Here is an 18,959-nt window from a genome sequence, read left to right as displayed (position 1 = left end):
TTATTATGATATTATTTTACTATCAAATTGTGCTGTATTTAATCCAATGGTTTTGTTATTATGATGCAAATTCTAAGTCTAGTTTAGTTGAGCCTTGACCATTTTTAGCATTTCTCATTGTAAAATAATCGTATATCTAATTACATGTGTCATGATAATTGTCATGTCTGTGTTGTCTGTTAAATCAAAGGAAGCCTTTGTCTTCAAACTGCAAAACAAGTAAAGTGACTTGGCCGGGCGGGTCTCTTGCATATGTATAGCATTTAACCATGCCTTAATCCACTATAGGACCTGATATGAGACAGTGTGGCCTTCACTGAATACAACCCTGCACCACACAGAAGAATGAGAATCAGCTGTGTGTGTGTGTGTGTGTGTGTGTGTGTGTGTGTGTGTGTGTGTGTGTGTGTGTGTGTGTGTGTGTGTGTGTGTGTGTGTGTGTGTGTGTGTGGCTGCAGTGTGCTCATTCCACCCAGTGTGCGAGGGGGGTCACTGTAACCCAGTCTGATCTGGTTTTTAACCATTTGTTCATGTGTTTTTTTTTTCCTCCAGTGGGAGACACTGACACACAATGTGTGTGTGTGTGTGTGCGTGTGTGTCTGCGCTCCACGCAAGTGTGTGCTGCAGTTACAGCAGCAGTTGGAGGAGCAGCATGATGAAACTCTACCTGCGATTGCACCAAAGATGGCTGCTGGATTGACACCCGTACGCCCCCCCCCTCCCCCCCCGGGCAGATGTGCTGTTTCTTTAAATCGAATTAAACTTCACGGGGTTCTCACGAGATGATCACTAAACACCCCCCCACCCCCACCATCTTTCTCGTTCTCTCTCAGCAATGATCACATAAAACAAGAAATCACTGCATGAGCTGGTTTGAACAGAGTGTGCAGTAAAGCCGCCGCTGTTTATTATCACAATAACAATAATTAATGAAGGATAATTACTGATGAGAGCTGAGGAGTGACCTTTGGACTTTTGATCTTTGCTGCTTCTGCCCTCACTCTCAGCCAATCAAAGGCGGCCTGCGTGGCTACACATTAACCTGCTGTGTGTGTGTGTGTGTGTGTGTGTGTGTGTGTGTGTGTGTGTGTGTGTGTGTGTGTGTGTGTGTGTGTAAACCATCAAAGACATCACATCAATACTGTGATCACAAGATCCATTTTTAATGTGTGTGTGTGTGTGCGTGCGTGTGTGACATGGTGGTCGCAGTGTAAACACGCGATCCACGAGCCGACAGGGTCCAGTCAGATCTGGACTGTGGATGCGGTGTTTTTGTGTGCGTCTGAGTGTGTGTGTGCGTGTCTGTGTCTGTGTGTCTGTATGTGTGCGCGCGCGCGACTAAAATCTATATCGATCAACAAATTGATGAATGATGACATAAACGGATAATTAACCGCATCCTGATGTGTGTCCAGCTGTGCGCCCCAGATTCAACTAGTATCAGCCTGCCACATCCACACATCCAGCTGCAGCGGAGCAAAAACACACACACACACATAGACACATACGTGCACGCGCCTTCCCTTTCAATCTTAATTTCCCATTAAAAACAAACAAACAATCAAAGATACAGTCGAGTTACTTACTGCACTGTGAGCGCGAGAAGCGTCCCTTGATGGCTGCGTCCAGTTAATTTTGCATGCAGCGGCGTCAGCACATTAACACAGAGGTACGCTCCCCCTCCTCCTCCCTGTGACACACCGGAAACTGTCGCAGGAAGTAAAAGCACTGACTCAGAGAGGGGAGAGCAGTCATAGCAGAGAGGACACTCACTGCATGAGTCAGTGCGACAAAGCCCTGCTGGGGGAATTCACGCGTTTTTAAATGATCTCTTAAAGAGTCAAAAGTAAAACAAACCTCTGACACACAGAGAAGATTCACCGGACACTTAATAGAGGCTTTTATTTTGAAGAGCCAGCAGAGGACCCCGTATCCGTCAATGTCGCTGCCTTGATTCGCAGCCAGTATAATATACTGTATTTTTAATAGGTGCTAAAAACTTTGCATCATTTACACACAAACACAGCTATCATTTAAATCAATACATTTAGCCTAACCCTTTTTTCGAAGCCAGAACTGAAGCAAATAAGCAAAACCTGCTTTTCTGAACTGCCAATATAAGAGATGTGTTTCAAAAAATATATAAATAAATGGACTTTAAATTGCTACAGACTGTTACTAGTGTCCTAAACTACTATTTGAATCATCCCAAAGAGCTAAATTCTACATGACTTTGTCGTTTTTGTGAATATAATAAAAATAATCTATAATAATTTAAAAAACAGATTATTTTCAAATGTAATCTACTGGACCGGATATTAATTCTGGTGGGCCAGTTTTGGACCACAGACCTCCAGTTGTTGACCACTGCTTCACGCTCACACACATAATTGGCTTCATTTGACACAAGTACAAATATCTTTGAGATGATCGACAGGAGCTTTGTTGAAACTGTCAATATGTGCACCTGTGTCCTGTCCTCCACGTCTGTGGAATATAAAGATTATTATTATTAGTGTAATCATTTCTTCCCTTATCTTAGTTTAAACAGAGTCTGGAACCAGGAGCTTGACAAGGTCATGTCTGATGAGAAATGAAACAAATCCTTTCAACAAAAGAAAAAAAACAACAACATTGATTTATGTGACAAATACACAGGTAGAAAATGAAACATTACAGATTTAAATGCAAAATGAATCACCTATAGCTCAAAGTGACACACAGATCCGTCATATTTTCTTAATCAGAGTTCATCAGACAGTTTTTCAATGTCTGATTCCATCTAGTGGTGACTGGTGAGACTTGTAAGAGTAAAACAAACTACAGCGTTGAAGCAACTTCAGTCTTTATTTTGTATAGCTGTGGCTGCAAAGCAATTATTTGTCTTTCCTTTATTTTTTTTTGTTTTTTTTCAACCGATGCCATATGTTACAGTATTGCCCGCGTGTATGAAGTACATCAACTCTCGTGGGAGAGACAGCAGAGCGGAAGGAGCGACACTTACACGGAAAGTTTAAAAAAAAAGAAACGTATAATCTGTCAGTAACACGTGTTAAAAGTCAAATACAAAAGTGCAAAGAGAACATGTTCATTTCTGACTATCTATCATCTCACGTCACACAAAGTAAACCTGCTGTTGTTGCAGTGATAAAAACGAAAAACGAGGAAGAAAATGCACAAATTTACGGCAACGTTTGATTTGAGGCCATGCGAAGTGAAAGAAGCAGCATATGTGTACGTATGTGTACATATATGTATGTATACATATACATGCTGCAATAAAAACATCATGCACAGAGAGGAAAAAGTGGAAAGGACTGTAGTCTTTAGTTAATGTGACTTTCCATTTCATTGTGATAATGGCACACGTTTTCTTTTCTCTTTTTTTTATGGTCCATGTTACAACGAAACCTCTTTGAAGTCTCTGGCCATTGCTCATACTTTTCGTTACAGGAAATAATCTGGAGTACGCCGCGTCACATGAGGCTCTCCTCTGCGTGGCGCAGGGTCAAACTGTAGGCTGCGGAGGGAAAAAAGGGTAGCATTTTAAATTAAATTAATATGAACTGCCGAGCCAAATATTTATCCTGAAATAAGAAAACACATTACTTACAAGGAGTATTTCAGTGTGTCATCAAGTTCCATGATTGCTGCCTGGTTTCCACAACGATAACAATAGTTTGGTGCACTGAAGATTGTCACCACGTTGCGGTCATGGCACCAATTATAACCCTAGATTAAGAGATTATTTGCATGTCAGCGTCCTTAAATTCGACTTTCACACAAAGTTTAAAGGTGCCATATGTAAGAATGTGGCCAAAAACGGTTACTACATTCAAATTCAAAATACAGATGTCTTTTAGGTTTCGTTTTCTGACGTAACTGGCAACCGGTGGTTGCTCGGCAGCTGAGACTCTACTGACTGCAATGATTGGTAGACGGCGGTAGGTGGCGCCACATGCCAAAACATGATTTCAAAACATAAACATGATTTGCAGTCTGCAAAATATTTTTTTTAATGCAAATATTTTGGCTGTAATGTTGTTGTTGGTGAGTTCAGTTTGTTATATGAACATTATTCCTGAGTCTCTTTCTCTCTGCTTTAGATTTATTACACAATGCACCTTTAAGATTAATATACTGTAGTGCAATATACATGTACAATATACTGTAAATATGAAGCTATATTCTGGTAATTTAATGTCTATAATGTACATAATATTGTATTTTGACCTTTTTATAGTCTTACTGTTTCTATATTGTACATTCACATTCATGTGAAAATGCACGTTTTAAATTTACTACCTTTATCTTTACTGCTTTTGCTGCTGTGACACTGAACATCTCCCCATTGTAGGACTAATAAAGCGCTATCTTATCTTGTCTTATCTTATCTCAGGTACCTCCATCACAAGCTGGTGGGCTCTTGAGACCAACGTTAGGCCATTCGCGTGGTTGAAAGTCTCGGAGATGTCCTGTCCGAAGGTGTAACCGGCCCCCCGAGGTGAGATGCCCCAACCACCTCGGTCATCTGGGTCTGACCATAACAAATCACACATAGGGCCCTGAGACAGGCAGGGAAACACAAATTATATAAATATACACATTTATCAAAGATCAAACTGACACATTTAGATTGTTTACTTAATTAATCAACACCAGCCAAAAATTCTGTGTATGGTGAATAATGTGCATGACCAATGTTCTAGATTCAGAATATTTACGGTTAGGAGTTGCCATCCTGTCCCAGTTTTAGACCTTGAGAGTCTGCGCTCATGCAGACATAACTTAAGTTGACGTGGTCTGTTTTCTTTTCTTCCCTGATCCCTGAATACACTCAAAATCTCCTATTATACTGGGTCAGTGTGTGTGTGTGTGTGTGAGCTGCACCAGGATTCCTCTCGAGATTAATGTTGTAATAATCTAAGAACAACTACAGCTCATGGAGGTAATTTTCTCCTTGACTTGCTGTGAATCATAAAATAATCCCAGCCATGAACATCACGCTGTTGTTCAGAATATGAACATTTCCTGTCACGGTTATCCTGACCACAATAATTGAGATTTTTTCATGTAAATAGAGAAAGCTTTCTGTCTGTAATTCACCTTCATTTAGTTCATTACATACAAAAACATCTTACTAATGTAACAAAAAAACATTACCATACATGTTACCATATGTTTTAACGTTATTAATGTTCCAAAAACATGTTGGCTCCCCCTTCAGGCAAGTTAGACATTAGCATTTTCACTAAAGCCTGCCTTGGTTTAAAAAAAACAAAACGTGTTAGACCACAGACACAACGAACTCTGTGACCGATGTTCTATGTCTTAATCCTGAAAAAGCACAAAGCGTTAAATAATTGATTTATTTTGATTTGATGTAATGATTCCAAGGATTTAGGATCTCACAGAAATGTGTCTTCAGAATGTGAACAGACATGGAGGCTGCAACTAACGTTTATTTTCGTTATCGATTCATTTGTCGATTATTTTCTTGATTAATCGATTAATTGTTTGGTCCCTAAAATGTCAAAAAAACGTTGATCAGTGTTTGTCAAACCTGGGAATGACGATGTTCTCGAATGTCTCGTTTTGTCCACAAACCAAAAATTATTCAGTTTCAATGATTTCTTTGTCATGTGGAGCAAAGAAACAAAGAAAATATTCGCATTTAAGAAGCTAAAACAATCAGAAATTTTGTTTTAATCATGAAAAAAGCTTGAAACCGATTAATTGATTATCAAAATAGTTGGCGATTAATTAAGAAATCGATCAATAATCGATTGTGACCGTCGTCACACTCGTTTTTATGGGTTAATGCAGGCTTCTGCTCACGCTCCTGCTCCTGCTCCTGCTCCCGATCACTGTTAAGTCATAAATATCAAACATTATTTTGATTCTTACTATTTTAAATGGGGAAGACTCTGACGTTAAAATCGCATCTGTTAATCCCTCACACTACAGGATAATTTGGCCAGATTGTCACGATTGTCAGAAGGGCCAGATTAGGACTGAAATCTGCCCAATTATCCTCTAGTGTGGGGCAGGTTTAACATGAAATACTCTCCATTCATGACTATTCCAATGTTATTATTTAATCACAATGCGTGGTAACGTCGTATACTGCCTCATTCCTACACCGTGATGGAAGAAACAGGACATTAGAGGTCAGCTGCCATGAATAATAATTAGACTAATTAGATTTTATAAGGGAACCTATTCAATAGTCATGCTTAGCAGCTTATGATATACTGTAAATAGTGTGAAAGTATCAGTGCATCCTTGCTGCAACACTCACCTGCACCCTCTTTGATATAACTGTGTTTATCCAACCAAATGCCATGACAGCGTAATATAGAATATGTACCAATATGTGTGAATTTACTGTGAAGAACATGGAGAGAATTTACCTCATGAGGGACTTCCTGCAAGCGGTCCAGCGCTCTAATGTGTTCCAGGGTGTCTATTGAAGGGGATAATCCTCCGTGGAGGCAGAAAATCTTACCAAAAAAAAAAGAGGATGACAGTGAATACATGAATGGCACATTCTCTGTGTCTGTGCTACAGGTGAAACGGGTCAAAAGCAACAACCTCACCTGGTTATCTACGAGCGCAGTGAGAGGCAGGTAGTCGAACAGATCTGTGAAGTACTTCCAAACGTTGGCATTTCCATATTTCCTCAAGCACTCGTCGTAGAAGCCGTAGACCTGTGTGATCTGTCTGCTTTCGTGGTTCCCTCTGAGAATCGTGATTCTTTCACGAAACCTGACCTACAAAATAAAAGACATGTATAAGCAGAAGGCAACGATACCCTATCCTACCAGCCACTTTATAAGGTACACCTTATCAACTTGTCGATACACTCTTAGAAATAAAAGTGCTAAGTAGAATCATATAAGGTTCTTCGGCTTGTCCTCATAGGAGAACCCTTTTTGGCTCCAGGTGGAACCAAACCCTTTTAAAACCCTTTATTTAGGAAAGGGGGTTTAAATGGTTCTCTGGATCAAAATGGTTCTTAATGGAACCATTAGTGTTACCAAGAACCCTTGAAAAACCCTTTCTTCTGGAAAGGGTTTTTCAGAAGCAAATGTAGAACCTCAGCCCTTGTAGAAGAACCCTTTTGGAACCCTTATTTCTAAGAGTGTACAGCCACATGGCAGCAACCATAGACACGGTGAAGTCAACCAAATGAAGTCGTCATTTAAATGACTTTGAACATGGCACAGTTGTTAGCTTCAGAAGGGCTGGCCTGACTATTATAGAAACTGATGATCTACTTTCTTTTTTTGTGCACAACCATCTCTGGGAAATACAGAATATGTCCAGAGGTCAGAGGAGAATGGCTTTGACTGGTTCAAAATGATAAAAAGGCAACCGTTATTCAAATAGCCACTGGTTACAACCAACCAGGATATGCAGAAGATCATCTGTCAACACGCTAGATATTGAACTTTGAAGCAGAGGACCACATCAGGTGCAACTCCTGCCACATTTATAGTTGTCAAGTGTGTATAAGTGCGTTATAAACATGGTTTCACCTTAAGAGAAACCAGGAGGGACACTGTCTCCACAGAATAGTAGCCTCTGTCGACGTAGTCTCCCATGAAGAGGTAGTTGGTGTCTGGAGACTTGCCTCCGATTTTAAACAGCTCCATGAGGTCATGGAACTGACCGTGGACGTCTCCGCACACTGTCACTGGACATCTCACCTCCTGCACATTGGACTCCTTCGTCAGGATCTCCTTGGCCTGAGGCGTAGGGGCGAGAAAAAACACAAGGATGGTGCTCCAGTTAGCAGACAACTCAGGAGTGTGGTGCAGTGTCGGAGAGTCACATTTAATACACATTCATCCGGGGATAGAGCAGAATAAAGACACAGTTTGCTCTGGTGTTTTGCTCACAGTGCACATCAGTGGAGAGGTACCAGGAGTGGGCGTAGCTAGGACTAACATTAGCAGTCATTCTCCTCCATCTTCTTGCAGAGTGGACTCCCACAGCAGAGCAGTGTTGCTGTACTGTACCGCAGCTGCAGTCAAATGGTGCTCTCCAGTGCATTAGCTGACGTTCATACATGCACAATAATAATCAAATAAACCTTACCTTTTCGCACAGGACTTTGACTTGATTCTCCGAGAGCTGTCTGCACTCGTTCAGCTGCTCGATCCATCCGTCCAGCTCCTTGGTGAATGACTTGTCGTCCATGCCTGTAGTCAGCCGTCAGCCGCAGAGCCGAGCAGCCTCACACTCCCTATCTGGGAAAACTCGTGTTATTTTCGTTACGCCTCGGTGACCCGTTTACGTCCCAGCGATCTCTTTAGTCATTCGCAATTCTCGTCCGTCGCTCTCTCTGTGTGTGTGTGTGTGGGTGCGTGTTTACGCGCGCGCGCGGATGCGTCAACTGTACTGCGTCCCTGCCGCTGTGGTGATAAGGACCACAGTGTTAAAGATCACATGACACTAAAGTAACGCGCTTCTGAAGAAAAAAAGAAAAGAAAAATGACCGAGAGCATGAAGACAGGAGATGCAACACCCAAACAAACGCAGATCCACTGAAGGCTGAAGCTGCTGAGCATCATCACACATACGTCATCGCACCGTGGATGTGGTTCTGCACTCACTGGACTGAGGTCAAACCGAACGCTATTTGCGTGGTGGACGATATATTGTAGTGCGCAAATGTGTCGATGCTTACAGTAATATGTGGGGCGGTTTGTAAGATTTAAATGGGAAATATCAGAGGGAGATAGATTAATTCAAATAAAGGCAATCGGAATAAAAATCAGCATCATATCAGTGAATCTGTTGCGTTTCTAAGTATCAGCATCAGCCAAAGAAAGGTCATACAGGTCAACCTCTACGATTGTGTGTCTATTTTGTCTATTTTGATAGAAATTGCGATATGAGAGAGAAAGGTTATTTTTTACATTATTATTCTCATTTTCATTTGAAAAAACATCCTTAACATGATAACTGTTGGGTTATGTGTGCGGTCTATAGAATATGACGTGTAGTTTAGGACAATATTTAATCTGAAATGGTCATTTGACACACATTTAGGCTACAAGAAATATTGCCCCTCCTGCAAAAGTTGCAGTAGGCCATATTGCGATGTTGATGCTTAACTCAGATTGTATCACAAAGTATTTGTGATTCATGGTTTTTGTGTGATAATCGTAAACATCTGCTTTAAACATTTACTATGGCGTTACAGCACTTTTATGTTGGTTTGATTTATGATGGGTTCCATTTAGATCAGTTGAAGGTCGTTCATCCTTGCCATACAAGCTGAACAAGAACTGTATCAATATGCTGCAATAATTATTGACATTAAATATATATAAAAAATCAAGCAATCACATTGTTGACCCCTTGCATAAATGGCTGTTATTTCTGTTCTGACAATTTGTTTAAGAATAAAAAAAAAAGGCATATAGAAAATTGGCATGAAAATATCAAAAATACAAGTTAAAAGGTTATGTTTTTTAAAGTGTATTTTAGAGAAACTATACACACACATATATACAATTCCTGCCAGTACATTCGCCGAGATGTTACACACTGAACCTTTAATTTTCTGAAGGTTCTCTGCTAAAGAACTACATTACCCACAACTCCACGGCTGACTGTGAAAGGCGCATGCGCAGTCCTCTGTTCCGCTCTTCTCCTCTGTACAGCTCTAGGAGAAAATGGCAGCACACATGCTAGCGCAGCAGGTAAGACATTCAATGATTTTGCTGTTTTTATACTTTATACTGCAATTCCGCCGAGTGCTTTTATTAATGTTCAAACGCCTCGTAAGTTTTATATGCCCCTCAATGTCCGGGAGGTTGTTTTACATGTCTTATAAATCCGTACTTGTCATTGCACTTGAATGACTGCTAACATGTTAGCCTGCCTGCTAGCACTGACAGTCTTCAACGTAAATGGTACACATTGTGTTTTAAATCCATCAGCTCACTTAATGGTTTCTCTTTATGTTTTTTTTAGGTCCGCCAGTTCAGCACGTCTGTGATCAGACCTGTACTGGTCAAGGTAAAAAATGACGTATACATATCTAACGTCTAGAAACTACATGAGCATATCTGTATTTACTACAGATTGTATGTTAGCAGTTTATTTGACCAGTGTATTACTGTGTATGTCTTTCTAGAGTCCCATCCAGGTGTATGGAGTGGAAGGCCGCTATGCCACTGCTCTGTTCTCAGCTGCCAGTAAGCAGAACAAACTGGACCAAGTGGAGCAAGAGCTGGGGAAAGTGTCTGTAAGTCAAACAGTAGAAGTCTGAATTGCAGCTCGAAGAATGATATCATTTTGTGTGTACTTTCATTTAAAGCTGCACAATATATGGAAAAGGTATTGCAATATGCAAATCGCAATGATTATGTTTAATGATTACGGTCAATTTAGAGTGTCCAATTTGCTTAATATTTAAATCTGCATGTTTCTGGACATGAAAATTCCTTGTTGATTTTTATTTGATCATTTTACACATTTGACACTGTGGCCTGGCATGCTTTTTTCTGGGTTTTACATAGGCTAATCACTCTATGAATCTGAATGTCATCAGTGAACCCAAAGCAACATAAAATAGAACTGTTTGTTCAGGATTTGTGTTTTAAACACATGTTATATCGCCCTGGCCTATTATTACACCTGAATTATAGTCTGATCTAGAGGTTGATATGTTTTTTTATGGCTGATGCCAAGCTTCACAAATCAGGGCAGCAGATACTAAAACATGAATGAGTTGGATGGATGAAACTTGGCAGCATTTATCAAATTTACAGAAACAAATATGTGTAAACCTTCATCAGTAATAATCAGCAGGTGAATTGTCACCCTACTTCTAATCCACTCTGCATTGATAAAGATTTTGGAAATGGCTGTAAGCTTACAAGTAAAGATGCTTTTCAATTTTAATAATCAATGAATCTGTTTATTTTCTGAAATAAAAGTTGTCCCATCTTTATTTTCTAGACAATGTTTTCTTAATCGTAGTTTTGTCCACAAACCAATGATAATGTGTTTACCATCATAGAGGAGCAAATGAACCACGACATATGCACATTTAACTTTACCTCACTGTTTGTCTTGTTTTTCAGACCATGATCAAGGACCCCAAAATTTCCAGTATTGTAATGAATCCTCATGTGAAGCGCAACATCAAGCAGAAAGCGATGACTGACTCTCTTACAAAGGCCAAGGCTTCAACCATCACCATCAATCTCATCAGTGAGTGGACACTAACTGGATAAGTGGCTCCATAGTGACTATGCTCTGTGCTCTCTGTCTCAGCATAGCATTATCTTTATCACATGAGATTGTGTTATTGACAAAAATTGCAAAAATATCCCTCACCATACCCCTCACCTTCCAAGTGTGTTCAGTTATCCTCAAAACTTTTAAAAGATGTTTAGTTTGTCCATTGTGATTCTATTTTAAAAACAAGGTGGTCCAAAATGGCTGCCTCTGTAGAGCAGACCCAGCTCCTGGTAGAAATGGCCTCATTCTGGGGCAATGAAAAACAACAAAAAAGTATAATTATCTTCAATTTCTGGAACATGAACCTAAATTTTACTCACTGGGTCTGTTAAAATGTAGAATGAAATGAAAGCTTAGTAACAGAAGTAGCAAGTTGTCATGGGTAGTTCCTACTTACAATACATATTGTGAGTAATAAAGTAACAGTTTTTAGAGAGCCACGTGAAATAAAACAATATACGGCTAAGATTTCCATAAAATATTATATTAAATTTTGCAATTTATATTTCATGCAATGTTTGATTCTCCAATGTCAATTTTCGATTGCTGATAGCCATTTGAAATTTGAATTGGTATGACGAAGTTGTATAGATAAAGTCTGCTACTATTGTATATGTAAATGTGGTAAGGTTAGTCTCTCTCTTCCTGTGACTTCTAAGGACACATCAAGTAACACAGACATGATTTTAAATGAAGTGGGAAAATAATAAATGTTTAAAATTGTGTTCACTAATATAAATGTTGTTGCTACTGTATGAGGATGTTCGTCGTGCTTTTCTTGAAGTCAGAACTCCTGAATCCGACATATAAGGAAGAGTGCATTTAGCAGGGCCGTTGGCTAAAATCAGACCTTTTCTAAATTAATGCAATACAAATCCTCGTCACTGTATGTTCACTCTTTTGGTGAAACATGACCATGGTTAATCTACTTCACATGTATCCTACTTTTTGTGTTGTAGATGTGTTGGCTGACAATGGCCGTCTCCCTATCACTGGTGATGTCATCACTGCTTTTGGCAAAATGATGAGTGCTCACCGTGGAGAGGTCATCTGCTCAGTCACCACTGCTCAGGTATGAACTGCATATATTTCCACCTGTTCTCATTTGCTTAAAATCATCCCATATTAAGAGCCACTATTATTATATGTATTCTTTGTATTTGCTTTGCAGTTAACCGTAGATTGTGCAGTCATGTATGAATGTTTTATCAATTTCAGCCTTTGGATCAAGCTAATCTTGCTGAACTGAAAGTAGCTCTCAAGGGATTTCTTCAGAAAGGTGAAACCATCAAGCTGGAAACAAAGGTACAGTGTAAACATGTCAGATGCAGATACCAATGTTGCAGTTAGTGTCTCATAATCCCAATATATGGAAATGCAAAACAACCTCTTGTTGTCTGCTTCAGTCGGATCCTTCAATCCTGGGTGGCATGATCGTCAGCATCGGAGACAAGTACGTGGACATGTCCACCAAAACAAAGATTCAGAAACTGACCAAGCTCATCAAGGAGACTTAAGTCCTGTGGACTCAATTTTGCAGAGGATCAGAGACGACGGTGGGGGAAATGCTGATAAATGTACATTGCTACCTGTTCTAGCACTGCAGTTGCTCCATAAATCCAAGTGTCTGTGCGTATTCATGTTAATAAAATCTACAAAATCTGACCTTGGCCTTTGTTTTTTTTCTTTCTTTTTAGTAAGTACATTCAGCTTCATCTATCATTACTCTGGGGGAAAAACGGATGAATTTGGGTGTGTGCCGGTTTTGTATTTGAAAATAATACTAATAATATAGTTTTGAGTAAATGCGTGTTTTGTTGTAGCACATGCATATCAACACTTACTGGCCCATTTTTGCTGTCACAGCCAAATGTAATAGGGGTCTGTATTTGGCAGACTATTGGGAGGACTGATTCACTCCTGGGGTTAACGGCATGCATAGTTGCCTCACAGCAAGGAGGTCACCGGTTCGACCAAGGACAATAGCGTGGGTTCTCTCTGGGTACTCCCTTGCACAGTTCAAAGCATGTCGAGGTTAACTGGACACTGGCTGTTTGTCTCTTTGCTCTGTAATGGACTGTTGACCTGTGCAGGGTTAACCCCGCCTTCTGCTCTCTGTCAGTTAGGATTGGTTCCAGCTCCTCCGGGCCTTCTTGACCCTCAAATGTTGGATGAATAATCGGTAGACTTTATCCAAAGTGGGATTGACAAATCACTTCCGATCACAAACAAGATTTGAAAGTGTCAAAAGCGGTAGAAAAAGGGAGTGTGGCCCTCTCCGGCTCCTGGCAGCCTCATGCGCATGCGCGGTCAGCGCATCCTGTTTTATTAATTTTTTTTCTCTAGACGAAAATGGCTGACTCTCCCATCTGAGGCTGTGTGTGTGAATGATGAAATGAGCGTCAAATCCGCAGCGCAAACAGCGCCGCAGCCTCAACGCAACACTCGCTGACGACAGGAGTGAGTTTGTGCTTTCGCCCGATGAAGATGCTGTGCTCGTCAGAGGAAGACATTGTATACGGTTTGAAATTAACCCTTCATCGGCCAACTTCCAGCAACAAATGAGGTACGAATCATTCGATTTTATGTCCTTGCGTTAGTTTTGCATTTCCAGTGGCACGCTTTCATATTTCCTCGTTTGCATTTCGTCTTATTATAATGTATTTTTGGCTAACAGTAGTGGTAGTTTACGAGGCTTTGTCTTGACCAGAAAAGGCCCGTTTGCTTTATTTATGTAGTAATCCAGCCTCAGAAACTGTATATTTATGTATATGACTGTACAGTATTCATAATACATTCATATAGATGTATGTGTAATAACTCTTTTGAGCTCTATATGACGTTAAGAGTCATTTTTTTGTTTGGAGAAAATAAAGACACTTCCTTCTTTTATTTCCTAACTTTCTGCGAAAAATATCATACCCAGAAATGTAAGTGGTGTGAAGGAAAACCCAGGATCTACTAGTTTGGTAGGAAATGAGACTTTATTTTGAAACACTAAAAGGACTAATGATTCCAAAAGCCTTTCAGGCATGAATGTTTACACAGCCTTGAACTTATTTAGACAGATATTAACTGTCAGTATATGAGGAATGGTGCACAGATAAATGAGCAAATAAGTTATACAACACAATAAGAGATGCATGTACGTTTATATTTATACCCTCTTTGTTTGCTTTTACCATCACTGTAACTGTAACTCATGAAAGCTGAATAAACAGAAAAAAAAACCAAATGGCTTTTCCCCCTCCAACAAAAGTAATCCCTTAAAGATGTCCCTTTGTGTTTGTCAGAAAATAACATTTATGTCTCTACGCTCCGACAGAAAATGATGCACCAAGTGACCAGCAGCAACAGCGACTACTGTATGAGTGGCCTGGCGGAGGACTGTCATCCAGCCGGTCACTTTGATCTATGTAGCACGTCATCCAGCAAATTCTTCCCCTCTCCAACAAACCCAGGGTTGCAGCTGTCTCTCGCCGGCCTCGGCCCTTTGCCGCAGAGCATGCACAAAACCATCGCATGCCAAGTGCAAGACTCTCAGAAGGACTTCCACATTCAGACCGTCACAGTCGCGGGCGGTGAAGCTGCGGGGCCTGATGGCTCCAAAAAGAAAAAGGGCCAAGGGAAGTCAGGAAGGAGAGGGAGACCGTCGGGCACCACAAAATCAGCTGGTTATCGTACCAGTACTGGACGGCCGCTTGGAACAACCAGGGCAGCGGGGTTCAAAACCAGCCCGGGGAGGCCGCTTGGTACAACCAAAGCAGCGGGGTATAAGGTCAGCCCGGGGCGGCCTCCCGGCAGCATCAAGAATCGCATCAAGAAGCTGGAGTTTGCCAAGAAATTTGACTTTAGTAACTGCAGTGTTCCCAAGAAACTTGACTTCACCGCCTGTGATGTTCCGTCTTTTCCATACAGCATGATGGAGAAAAGAGACCTCTGTGAACCCAGTAGCAAAACAGACGAGACCAGAGAATAGTCAGCTGCAGCTTGCTATGGAAACATTTGGAAAACGCCAAGGAAACATTTCTCTCAAGTGTTTTAGGAAGTTGAACTTTGTCATTTAGAAATGGCTAAATGACTGGAGTTTTCACTGTACATTGTTTGCCATTGTATTCACCCTCTTATAAGGAAATGACTGACTCGGACGTATGTCATTGCAGTTTTGGCAGAGATGCATGCATATGAATAAATCACATTGTATGTATAGGCAAAAAAAAAGTTTGTAGTTCACTGTCCTATTTTATTCCTCCTTCCCTTTTTATTGCTTTAACGTTTCTATGACAATGTTCTTTGGACATTTTCTACATTTATAAGAAAGAATATTACTTTAGTTTGGTCTATAAATGCAGTCTTTTCTGTAGCATTAACATGTTGATGTGTAATTGTTGTCTTTTGTGTGCTGTCAAGTTGAATATGAATTTCATTTTGTGATGTAAACCTGCATCATACCCAGACTGGAAACACTGCTTAACTATTTCAATTAGCTTAGACTGGTCAAATTCAACACATTATATTATTTCTGATTGAAGTATAATTCATTTCTGCAGACAGTTGATTTCGTCTTTGATTGTTTTCTTCTCCAGACTCACGTAATAAGCACTTCCAGTTTAACTTGTATGTTATGATGCTGTTATTTAGTGGGGGAATTATTTAACGAAACAGGAAAAAATGCTTTGTGGAACATGTAGTAAATGCTCACGTGCTGTATGTGCAACCAAAATAAAATCACGAAATTGTCTTTTTTTTTTTTCCAAAAGTATGTTGTAATTCTTTCTGTGGACACCAGGGGGCTCGTGTCACAAGGCAGCAGTACTCACCCTTTTCCTCATAATAATAATAACAATAATACGTTTATTTACGCGTTAATTAGGTAAGTTGCAGCGTACTGGTATTATAGACGTGTTTATAAAGTGTGTGATATTTGACTTAAACCTGGTCTTTTTGCAATATAATCGCGTAGATACTGGGGCACAAGGGTTGGTGAATAAGAGCTGCTGAAATCTCGATTTCCACTGAACCAGTTCATGGATTTTGACTTTATTAAGTTGCCAATCCTGGTTGTAAAGTAGAAAAAAGGTAATTCGCTTCTCTGCTGTCAAATTTGCGTCTAAAAACTGGACGCTCTTTGTTTGTGAAGGGACTGGCCCGCGACTGCCGCTGCTGCTGCGGAGGAGGAGAATGTTTGCGCATTTACGCTTATTTATCTGTTTCATTTCACCAAATCCTCACGTTTATACCGTGAAAGAAGCACTGTGTGTGTGTGTGTGTGTCTGTGTATAAAACGTCTTTCTCTTTCTCTTTTCCTGCGCGCTCGGCGGCCCGTGTTTCCTCATGTCACGTCTGTGGAGCCACAGACAGCGGACACACACAGACACAGAGACATTAGACACACAACATGGCGCACGGAGTTCGCTTTGGCCGCAGAGGCCGCGGCGGCGTCGCTGCTGTTTGCGCACTGCACTCGTTTTTTTGTCTCCTCGACGTCAAAAACGGGCCTGTGCGCGTGTCAGTGGGGTTAAACTAAAAGAGGAACACGGAGCAGACGCTGGCCACATTCCTAAAAGCAGGTCACCCATTCATTTGTGTTTATCGTGTCATATTGCTGTTATTACACACGCGACCGTGACAAACTTCACCTGGATGTGCACGCGCGTCTCTCTCTCTCTGTGTGTGTGTGTGTGCACGCGCGGGGGCTTGAAATGAGCGCGTGCATGAGCAGGGTGAGTGTCACGGCCCTGTGCCGCTGCTGCTGCTGCTGCAGACTGGGGGTTGGGAGCATTGCCGATTGGCTGCTGCTCACCAACACAGTCAGTCTGGGCTTGTTTTAACATTAACCGGGGGCACTTCGACAGCAGGCAAAAAAAAAAAAACATGTAGTAAATAAGCCGCTGTGGCTGCTGGGAGACCGGTTATGGCGCACTGACTTTCGCCGTTGTGTCACGTCGGCAGCGTAAATGAGGAATTGGACGTGATATTTGTCGTTTGTAGTGACAGCCTGTTTTCTTCTCTACAGAGGGCCGCCGCTGATGAGGCGATGAAGTGCAGAGAATGAGAGCGGTGCCATGGCCTGCTAGTGCTGGCTGCTGCTGCTGCTGCTGCTGCTGCTGCCACTGGGATTGTGCAGATCCGCTCTCACAAACCGACAAAAACACTCGCTTTGTGACACACAGTCACACGGCCGTTGTTGGTTTCACGGTGACCGACTTCCAAATGGTGAGTTTTTGGCGTTTTTTCCCCACGTGTCGAGACTGTTGTGAACTTAGCCCTCTTTTTTTGTGAGTGAGTGAGTGTGTGTGTGTGTATGAGTGTGTGTGTGTGAGTCAGTAGCAGCCTCTTCTTCCTCAGTCAGTGTGTGTGGCTGCTGTAAGCTCGTTTGTGTGGCTGTGTGTCACCACCACAGTCACTGTGGGAGTGGGCCATCGCCATGACCCACGGGCACCAGACAAAGCGGCTGTCTTTCCCCACAGTTTGTGACTGAAACGTGTGAACATTACGCTTGTGTTCTGTGTTTTACTAGACCGGCCTCCACTATCGAGGCCATGCAATGTCTGCTCACATGAGTGTGTGTGTGTGTGTGTGTTTGTGCCCCACGCTGATAGCTGTTTCACTAAAGCACAATTAAAAACAACAGAAAGAGCCAGGCTTTACTTAGCCTGCTCAGTCCATCCTGCCTTTATTATGTCTCGTAGGCCAAGCCAGGATAAGGAGGTGTGGCCAGGTCACGTCAGGTTTATGTCATTCAGATGCCAAGTAGTGCTGATTCTGAATTTTCTATAGGCTATTATAATCCAAGGATGGACATGTAAAAGTATGAATTGTTTGCAACATGTATATGTGTTGCATATTTTAAAGGTGCCATATGTAAGAATGTGGCCAAAAACGGTTACTACATTCAAATTCTAAATACTGAGGTCTTTTAGGTTTCGTTTTCTGACATAACTGGCAACCTGTGGTTGCTCAGCAGCGGAGACTCGACTGACTGCAATGATTGGTAGACGGCGGTAGGTGGCGCCACATGCCAAAACATGATTTCAAATCATAAACATGATTTGCAGTCTGAAAAAAATATTTTTTTAATGCAAATATTTTGGCTGTACTGTTGATGTTGGTGAGTTCAGTTTGTTATATGAACATTATTCCTGAGTCTCTGTGACATGTAAGGAGTATTTTATGGCCAGTTGCTTTAGATTTATTACATAATGCACCTTTAAATATAGTATTAGATCATGGTATAATCACAATTTAAACAACTAGAGTTCGCAGTCAGTGCCAAGGCTGCTCTGTTTCAACACACTCAAGTAGTGATCTGAGTCTGGACCACCACCAACATCTAGTAAATTCTTCTTTGGAGGCATAAACTACAGTCCCAGTAAATTTAATCAAAACCTGTCCTTGACTTTTTGAATTATGCTGCTGACTAACAGGCAAACGGACTGACACACGCGGCCAAAACGCTGCCTCCTTGGCAGAAGCGATACATTGCAGCCGTTGTGCTTTGTTTCAAATTGCGATGTTGATTCGAAAATGAGTTACGGATCGTTCTCGTGAACAGATTTCCATATCAAAACATGAGGTAGATTTTCAGATAGAGATGACGCATGCTTACAGACAACAACAACAGCATCAACAGTGGAGTTGTATGAGCATAAGTGGGGCTTTTTAATATCATGAATGGGACACCAGGACTAGCT

General features: G+C 41.2%; 3 protein-coding genes across 3 annotated transcripts; 2 read left to right on the top strand and 1 right to left on the bottom strand.

Annotated features, from left to right (window-relative positions):
• Nucleotides 1–3,391: 3,391 nt before the first annotated feature.
• On the bottom strand, nucleotides 3,392–8,205 carry LOC310928114 (serine/threonine-protein phosphatase 2A catalytic subunit alpha isoform-like; the record flags this gene model as incomplete). Its single annotated transcript, XM_083890601.1, has 7 exons — nucleotides 3,392–3,520; nucleotides 3,614–3,732; nucleotides 4,404–4,565; nucleotides 6,414–6,503; nucleotides 6,600–6,773; nucleotides 7,542–7,751; nucleotides 8,104–8,205. 7 exons carry the CDS (start codon nucleotides 8,203–8,205, stop codon nucleotides 3,448–3,450), a joined length of 930 nt encoding a protein of 309 aa, XP_083746727.1. The 3' UTR covers nucleotides 3,392–3,447.
• A 1,463-nt stretch (nucleotides 8,206–9,668) lies between these two features.
• On the top strand, nucleotides 9,669–12,923 carry atp5po (ATP synthase peripheral stalk subunit OSCP). Its single transcript, XM_083891745.1, has 7 exons — nucleotides 9,669–9,716; nucleotides 9,991–10,035; nucleotides 10,154–10,264; nucleotides 11,106–11,235; nucleotides 12,225–12,337; nucleotides 12,484–12,570; nucleotides 12,672–12,923. The coding sequence occupies exons 1-7, from the start codon at nucleotides 9,690–9,692 to the stop codon at nucleotides 12,780–12,782; spliced, it is 624 nt and encodes a 207-aa protein (XP_083747871.1). The 5' UTR covers nucleotides 9,669–9,689; the 3' UTR covers nucleotides 12,783–12,923.
• A 770-nt stretch (nucleotides 12,924–13,693) lies between these two features.
• Nucleotides 13,694–15,906, top strand: LOC310929044 (UPF0461 protein C5orf24 homolog). The gene is made up of 2 exons (XM_083891744.1): nucleotides 13,694–13,831; nucleotides 14,591–15,906. Exon 2 carries the CDS (start codon nucleotides 14,594–14,596, stop codon nucleotides 15,242–15,244), a length of 651 nt encoding a protein of 216 aa, XP_083747870.1. The 5' UTR covers nucleotides 13,694–13,831; nucleotides 14,591–14,593; the 3' UTR covers nucleotides 15,245–15,906.
• Nucleotides 15,907–18,959: the final 3,053 nt, after the last annotated feature.

This window comes from Microchirus variegatus, assembly GCF_963457635.1.
Source record: "Microchirus variegatus genome assembly, chromosome: 6".
In the NCBI taxonomy this organism is placed as follows: Eukaryota; Metazoa; Chordata; class Actinopteri; order Pleuronectiformes; family Soleidae; genus Microchirus; species Microchirus variegatus.
This window is presented reverse-complemented; position numbering and strand designations above follow the sequence as displayed.